Genomic DNA, 8868 nt, shown 5'->3' with positions numbered 1-8868 from the left:
CATCAGTTTTGTTCCCTCAAATCCTCATGCCCCACAGTATCTGAGTTTATGTCTTATCTCTCATCCAAGAGGCTTCTTTAGTTCTAACTATTACCCCTTTTCCACTGGTCAAACATCCCACTTGGACCTGTTAAGATCGGGCTTTTGTGTTCAATGGGAATGTGTGAACTCTGCATTTACACCCAGGTCAACTGACTCTGCAGTAGACACGGGTTTTAAACGTAAGACCCGGGTGAACACGTTAAATTCCACCGCGGGAAGTGATGACACGGAAAGGAAGGAATTTGGGATGTGGTCTATTCAAGGACGTTTCATTTCTGGACACAGCGTTGGATGTGGAGCCCCGTTCATTCCTATGAAAGCTGTTCAGTGGTGTTTTGAAGCCATAAAAGTTTGACTTCCTGGCTATGAAAACACCTGGATCGCCGACCGGGCCGGCAAACTTCCGGTTTAGCACCTGGCTAAAATGAACGGCTCAAATTATGACGGAGTCATTTCGTGGTGGATGTGACGCTCACAAGAATTTATCCACTGTTTTACGGATGTTTCTTTCACAATGGGTCTATTGTTGTTACCTCTTCTGTAACAACTGTTTCTGATTTGTCATGTGAAACGTGACCTCAGTGATGTACAACGTAACGCTTCAGATAGAAATCACAGACGGGCTGACATGCCTGCAGGAAGTGGGAATGGGGTCAATACGCGATTTTTAGCGGATGTACCAGCGTTTAAAAAACCTGTGTAGACCCGCTGATTTTGGTGGAAACTGGAACTCTGAGTGGGAGTGTCCTTACAGAGTCATTAAAGTCACAGTCTGAGCAAAATCAGGCGCAGTTAGGTGGCTGGTGTCTGTAAATGAGTACATGTCGATGCTGGGCTATCAGGTCTGATACTGGATGAGGCCTGATTAAATTAAAGGGGACTGTGAGGCCTGGGCAGAGGTATACACTCTACTAAGAGCCATTTATCACCAGAACTCTAAGTAAGGCTCACAGACAAAGTAACACAAAACTAATACTTACACACGTTAAAGCCGTGATGCATTCACAGGCACCGGTGCCGACGGTCACATATGGTATTTTATCACTGGGAATACCAGCTTGTTTGAACAAGTAATCTGCATAGAAGTAAATCTAAAAGAAACACAGACAGAAGACAAAAGTAAAACAACAACAACATCCTTATCAAATCTTTGGTGAGGAAACTGAGGAACAGATTCAACCCTGTGAGATCCAGCAGGAAGACAAATCATCGTGTACATACAGCGTTGATGCCGTTCAGCTGTTGTGCGGCGTTGAGCAGCACGATGGTGAGAAGCTGCCAGCGGACACTGCGATCACGTAAGAGCTCCCAGGGTGTCTTGGCCTTGAGACCTGCTAGATTATTCCTCTCCTGGTTGATATCCTCCCATTCTTGGTCACAGTTAGCGCCATGCAGTTGCTTCAGGGCTGCACACAGGGAAGCACATGGCAGAAGAGCTGATTGTACTTTTTCTCCACGTGCACTGTTCTTCTCATCTGATCGGGCTCTGTTTTAAGGAATCCTATCAAAAGGTCTCCTGCATCAAATCAGTTCCTTTTCACATGATGTGAAAGGCATTAATTGTGATCACATGTTTGAACTCACAACTTTTAAGTCTTGTGATTCCAGGGAGTCATCGAACCTTTTATACTACGCTGTCATGTGTTTGAAATCAATCTTTGCAGGCCAAAAAAATGGAAGCAGCAGCTGCAGCAGCAGAGTTAACTGTACCTTTCTTACATCCCTCATCATCTCTCTTGTCAATGAGCAGGTAACGTGGACTCTCTGGGAACCAGGGCAGGATGAGGAGCTGCAGGAACGCCGGGATGCATGTGGTGGCGAGCAGGATGGGCCAGTACTCTTCTCTTCCCAGGAGCTCTCTGAAAACACACAGAGATCAAACACATATCCTGAAGAGAGGCTCATATTGTGCGATGCTAAAAATCAAGTATTTCAAAGAAAGTTACTTGAGTCCAACCACTTGTCCAAACAAGATCCCGCCAGTGATGAAAATAGAGGTTCCCGTTCCCATGGCACCACGGAGCGAAGTCGGAGCTATTTCCCCCAAATACTGCGGTTGAACACAAATGGCAACGCCTGTGAGAAGAAAACATGATTGAAGCCACATTTTAGTGGGTTTGATGTTAAAACTAATTAAGATGAGTTCAATATAAAGATGTGTTTTACTGAAACGTATGTCTAAATTATTCACCTGCATTTATTCCAGTGAAAAGACGCCCGATGATGAGTAACTCAAACAGTCCTGCTGGGTAACTCAGACCCAACAGCAGAGCAGCTGTTAATGCAAATATGTTGTTGGCCAACAAGGTCATTTTCCTGCAAATGCAACACAGCTTTAAGACTCAACTACAACATGGAAAATAAGATCATTTTGTCAAAGTCTTTTCTGTCCATACCTCCCCATCTTCACGGATAATACCCCACCGATCGATGCTCCGATGAATCCTCCAACGGTGTAACCAGACACAATGGTGGACCAAAGCAGGGTGAGGACATCTTCTGATATGTCTGTTTGGAAACGCTCCTTCCAGGTTTGGTTGATGAAGTTATGCACATACTGGAGACAGACAAAGAAATATGACTTGCACATTCAGCAGGTGAAAATAAAAATCTCTGAGTGACGGAAATCTGTGAGTTACACCCAATAACTAATAACTAATGACAAGATAGACTAGATAAAATGTGAATAAGTACATTTACTCACAAATACTGTTGGAGCACACCACAAATAGAAAAAACATTTGGGAGGGTTCTGATTTTTTCTCTCTCAGAAATTGGACTTTAATCTCAAATTTCTGTCTTTAATCTGAGAATTTAAAGTTTGAAGTCTGAATTCTAAGAAAAAGTCACAAGAATACTTTAACTTTTAATTTTCCTGATCATACTTACAAACTTCAAGTTGATCTGAACTTTAAAAAACAAATGAAGGAAACTGGTTGTCTTGAGGAAGGTAAATAAATATAACCATTTGTCTAAAGTTGTTTTTTTAACTGTATTCATACTTGTAAAAGGGACACCATGTAATTTGTGAGCAGAAATATTCCAACTCAGGATTTTAATATTTAAAATATGCACAAGTTAATAATACAAACTCAGAAATATTTATTTTTTCCATAAGTGAATAATCAAGTTGTTCTCAGAGGAAAATAAGGTCCCAGAACACTGTTAGAAGCTAGAAAGCTGGCTGGGTCCGCCACATATAAACAAAGTCAAACGATATGAAATTGTGTTTAAGGTCAGTTTGTTTCTTCAGTCATGAAAATGAGGACAGTTTGTTTATTTAGTTTGTTTAAGCATAAGACATATTAACATATTACTGGTTATAATTAAGTGACAAACAAAAGGGTTCTTACCTCTGTGGGTGCATTGATGACTGATATATTATATCCATACTGAAAGGTTCCTCCTATACACGCAGCACACACAGCCAGCAGAAGAGATATGTTGGGAAACTGCAACAATAAAAGAACAACAAACAAACATTGACATATAATTATAAAGAGGAAGTTGTGTCCCACGCCTACAGTTCCAGTTGTTTGTTCGAAGCTCTTTATCTTCATACCTTTGTCTTCTTTGAATCTTCGATTTCTTTAAAAAGCAGAGGTTCATATTCATCCATGAATGTTTTTGGCATTTTGTCGCTGGTGTTTTGCTCAAAGTCTCATCCAGTGGTTATGTTGTTTGTCGAGTATCCTCCTGTAAAGAGTTTGCTCTCGGAGGAGCAGAGCGACCGGACACTAGTTCTGACAGGAGTTTATGGCCTCGATGGTACAAATGAGCTGTTGTCTGTCATAAGGTGACCGTGGGGTGAAGAGAATTGACAACGTTAAACCGTGTTTGTCAAGATTTCACAGCATACTGCATCAGCTTTTTTACTTGTTTCTTCCCGTCCTTGAAACACTAGAGGGGAAAAGCATCTTTCCAGGAAAATATTGTTGTAATATTGAGTGTATTTCACAGCAAACATAAAATAAGAGAACTCGAAAAACCTCCATGTCCATCCATACAGACTCATATGAAGACTTTAAAGGAATTTAATAATAGCTCTTGAGAAATAAAATGTGAATAATCTCACTCTGTCTTCACACAAAGACTATTCTCAGAGAGTCAGAGGACTGATGAGGGCTTTTCACACTGCACTTCGCCCGGGGCAGTGAAGTGCAGTGGTAGCCTGAGGGTTAGAGAAGTGAGCTTGTGATCGGAGGGTTTGCTGGTTTAAATGTATTTATGAAAGGCAGCGCTTGCTCAACCCCCATTACAACCACTTGAGCAAGGCCCTTAAAGGTGCAATATGTAAGAATTTTAGTTTAAAACATTCAAATATTAACTAAACAGAATGTAAGGAAGTGACAGGAATGATAGTCCGATAGTAAAAAAAACACCAATAATCCCTCGGTGCTCCGAGCTCACAATCAGCATACAACCGCTAGCTGCACAGTTAACCAAGCTTACTAGCCAGCAGCAGTTAACAGCAGTTAGCGGTTAGTCTGGTGATATGCTGTGTGAATGTGATGAAAAAGAGAGCATCAGTTTCCAAACAGCAGTAAAGGCCAAAGACAGATAGTGAAGGAAAGATAAGCTAACCACAGAAGTGTTGAATATCTTGTTATGGAGAACGATGTAAAAATGTTCGGATATCTTTTTTCACATTATCATTGTCATCTGGAAAGTGCAAGTAAGTACAATATTGATCTGAAAAGGCTCAGATTCAAGACTTTATGTATTAAGGGGTTCATAAGTTGGAATTCATTGTTGAGTCATTAATTATGCTTTAAAAAAATCCTTTGAGCCATTAATAAGAATAAGTTCTGGGTTGCCAGTTTGTACACTCGGCCCTATTTTATTCTCCTTGTACGTGCTTTCTTTAGGGTCTGCTTTAAAACCACTTTGTCTTTGTTATGTGATGGCTCCCAGCCGAACCTCCTGCTGAAACCTTGTGATTCATGCAGCGTTAACTCCATTTATAAGTTACATTGAGGTTATAAAATCCTGCAGGGCAAAAAGCTTCCTTCAGCTGAACCAGAACATTTTTCAATGCTCTTAGGTTCCTGTCTGCAAACTCCAAGTCCCAGGCAGAAAATATCTTAACGGTTTTGTTGATTGTAGTTAAAATTTTAAAGCAACATTATGTAGAATTTGGCATTTTGTACGATTTGGCACCTCCCACTGTCGTAAATACAAATCCCAGGTCTGTAACAATTTGTCAGAAGTAATGTAGGTGCTGACTACAAACAAAACTCATGACGTCATTACAGTGTTATGTGTTGAAAACTTCAAGAGGATTTTGAAGCTGTTATTTTAAGGTAAAAAAAAGTTACATAATGTCGATTTAATGCAAATTTTAGACAACATCGCTTACATTTTTTTGTATCCACTTCATTTGTTCACCATTAATTTGAGTAAAAATATCAATAAATTGACAAATAAATGAACCTCAAAAAAGAAACTTCCAGGCAGACACCATCAGCACTTGTCGGTGTTCCTCCTGGTAATTAAACGAGGACTCACATTCACAGTAAACTGGCCAAAGAAGTTCAAAACAGAATAACGTGTAAGTACTAATTTAATTTGTAGTTCTCTCAGGTGTTAAATGGTTTGTAAAAAAGGGTCCGTATGAACTTACCTCTTTCTTTCTTTGCGAAGATTCATAATCGAAATTCATTTGGGAAGCTGCCGTGAAGTGACGCCTGAATGAACCATTAAAAATGGATGTTCCACTTCAGTCGAGGCTCTTACATAATGGCAGCCCTTTTCGAAGGTGCAGCATATGATCTCAGCTCCAGGAGGTGGTGGAGGAGGGGGGAGTCTCATTAACTCCCTAAAGCACATTCCTGCATTGTGCTGGGTTTTGTTCTCGGGTGAGGGAGGGATCGCTGACCTAAATACAGAAAAAATATTGTATCCTTGTTGGACAAATCAACATGATGGAGCAGGGGGGCAAAAGAGCAGACACCGGCTGAATTGGGGGGTGAGGGCAACAACTCAGAAAGTCCTGATGCATTTATGGTCAAACAGTGCCAATCCCTGGCAAAAAATAAGATTGTTTTATTACGTGACGAAACACCAAGTATAGTTGTTGTATAAGCCAGGTGATTTTCTATCATGAACAGCAGCCTATGTGGCCCTGCATCATGTTTTCTCCAGTTTAAGGTCACAGATTAGCAGAGGTGGGGGACCTCGAGTCGCATGACTTGACTCGGGTAAGTTGCAGATATGAGGACTTCAGACTTGCTTGAGTAACACCGATGAAAGACTCGACTTGACTTGGTATTCATGACTTGAGACTCGACTCAGACTTCAGACAGATGACGTGAAAGTATTTTCTTTTTGTAAAGATTTTGCATTTTTCTAAATACTGAGAGTTCTCATTTTGGTTTTTGAACCAAGTTTTCTGGTGCAAACCTGCGAACACAGTAGGACACAGTCGACCAGCAGAGGCCAGTGCACAAGGCAGCTGTCATGTAGGATTATAATCCCAAAATAATGACATTTGGATTCATTAATTATGTTGTCGTTGACGGTAGTATGATGAGAACAGCAGTATGCAATGCAGCGATGGTGCTAAACTCTCCATCGATGCTTCCAGGACATGCACAATACTTTTTCACCTGATAATGCTACATTGTGAACAACGAGACGGGCTCCATACACATCAGAGGGCATCAACATGTTTTAAGTCAGTAGAAAAAAGATGTAGGAAGACATTTTTAAAAAGATGTGTAACTCTTAGACGTGGGTTGAATAACTGATTGAATTGAACAACTCTTTTTTTCTCTGGGTTGCTGCTGATATGTTGATAATAGTCTTATGGGGCTTTTCAAGGTCAGGCTCAGCACACATGACCCAAACAGTTAAATAGTTTACTGGCGGAAAACTTTTAATCCTGAAAGAGCCTCTGAGAATTTGTGCACACTACCGTCTGAGCATTCGAGCACTAAAGTGAAAATCCAACCCCACAACAGAACCAACACTTTATTGTTTTTGTTTCTTCTTGCAACCAGCAGACAGCCGACAGTGATGATATCATCTTCAGACGGCCCTGAGTGCTGCTGCTCCACAGACAGGAGACGAAAGACACACTCGTGACCAGAAGCAGCTGGAAGTCACTCAGTCAAACTACATAACAAAACACAACACTTCAGAAACACAACATTTCACAAAACACAACAACAATTTTTAAGAAACACTTTTCACAAAACACAACACTTCAGAAAACATGGTGAAAATATTTTAAATATAATATATATAAACGTATATATAACACTTTAGAAAACACATTTTAAATATGATATATATGTATATAACACTTTTGAAACACAACATTTCACAAAATACAACAACAATTTACAAAACACAACATTTCACAAAACACAACAACATTTTACAAAACACAACATTTCAAATAACACAATAACATTTTACAAAACACAATAACATTTATAACAACAATTTAGAAAACACATTTCAGTAACATGACATTTCAGAAAACACAACACTTTAGAAACCAATGTGAAAATATTTTAAATATAATATATATAAACGTATATATAACACTTTAGAAAACACATTTTAAATATGATATATATGTATATAACACTTTTGAAACACAACATTTCACAAAATACAACAACAATTTACAAAACACAACATTTCACAAAACACAACAACATTTTACAAAACACAACATTTCAAATAACACAATAACATTTTACAAAACACAATAACATTTATAACAACAATTTAGAAAACACATTTCAGTAACATGACATTTCAGAAAACACAACACTTTAGAAACCATGGTGAAAATATTTTAAATATAATATATATAAACGTATATATAACACTTTAGAAAACACATTTTAAATATGATATATATGTATATAACACTTTTGAAACACAACATTTCACAAAATACAACAACAATTTACAAAACACAACATTTCACAAAACACAACAACATTTTACAAAACACAACATTTCAAATAACACAATAACATTTTACAAAACACAATAACATTTATAACAACAATTTAGAAAACACATTTCAGTAACATGACATTTCAGAAAACACAACACTTTAGAAACCAATGTGAAAATATTTTAAATATAATATATATAAACATATATAACACTTTAGAAAACATATTTTAAATATGATATATATGTATATAACACTTTTGAAACACAACATTTCACAAAATACAACAACAATTTACAAAACACAACATTTCACAAAACACAACAACATTTTTACAAAACACAATAACATTTATAACAACAATTTAGAAAACACATTTCAGTAACATGACATTTCAGAAAACACAACACTTAATACGAAATATACGAATACGAAAATATTTTAAATATAATATATATAAACGTATATAACACTTTAGAAACACAACATTTCATATGACATTTCACAAAAATACAACAACAATTTAGAAAACACATTTCACAAGACAACACTTCAGAAAACATGGTGGAAATATTTTAAATACAAGATATATATTTTATATATATTTTGATATATTTTTTCACGCATCTTAAACACATCTAATACAGCAGCACATTGTTGTATTAAGGTTGTGTTGATGTCTGTGAAGTGAGTCTGTCCCATGGATCTATTATAAGACTATTATTATTATTATTATTATTATTATTATTATTATTATTATTATTATTATTATTATATTATATAATACATCCGTGGTCTGTCCCTGCTGTGATGGTGTGATGCGCGTGTCTGGCCGCAGGGGGGCGCTTCATCCGCACGGGAGCGTCCTTGTGCAACACTGAAAGTCTTCCCCCGCCGCTGTCGGAAAC

At 37.8% G+C, this 8868-nt stretch overlaps 1 protein-coding gene across 1 annotated transcript in view; it reads right to left on the bottom strand.

Annotated features, from left to right (window-relative positions):
- slc2a11b (solute carrier family 2 member 11b) overlaps positions 1-3676 on the bottom strand; it is a 4945-nt gene extending 1269 nt beyond the window's left edge. Inside the window, exons 1-8 of the mRNA XM_073466663.1 lie at positions 3605-3676; positions 3396-3494; positions 2439-2599; positions 2234-2358; positions 1989-2118; positions 1753-1901; positions 1264-1448; positions 1023-1133 (exon numbers count right to left, since the gene is read on the bottom strand). Coding sequence (XP_073322764.1) covers positions 1023-1133; positions 1264-1448; positions 1753-1901; positions 1989-2118; positions 2234-2358; positions 2439-2599; positions 3396-3494; positions 3605-3676 — 1032 coding nt within the window. The remainder of the gene's footprint in view (positions 1-1022; positions 1134-1263; positions 1449-1752; positions 1902-1988; positions 2119-2233; positions 2359-2438; positions 2600-3395; positions 3495-3604) is intronic.
- Positions 3677-8868: the final 5192 nt, after the last annotated feature.

The sequence above is a fragment of the Pagrus major genome, chromosome 5, assembly GCF_040436345.1.
Source record: "Pagrus major chromosome 5, Pma_NU_1.0".
Classification (NCBI taxonomy): domain Eukaryota; kingdom Metazoa; phylum Chordata; class Actinopteri; order Spariformes; family Sparidae; genus Pagrus; species Pagrus major.
This window is presented reverse-complemented; position numbering and strand designations above follow the sequence as displayed.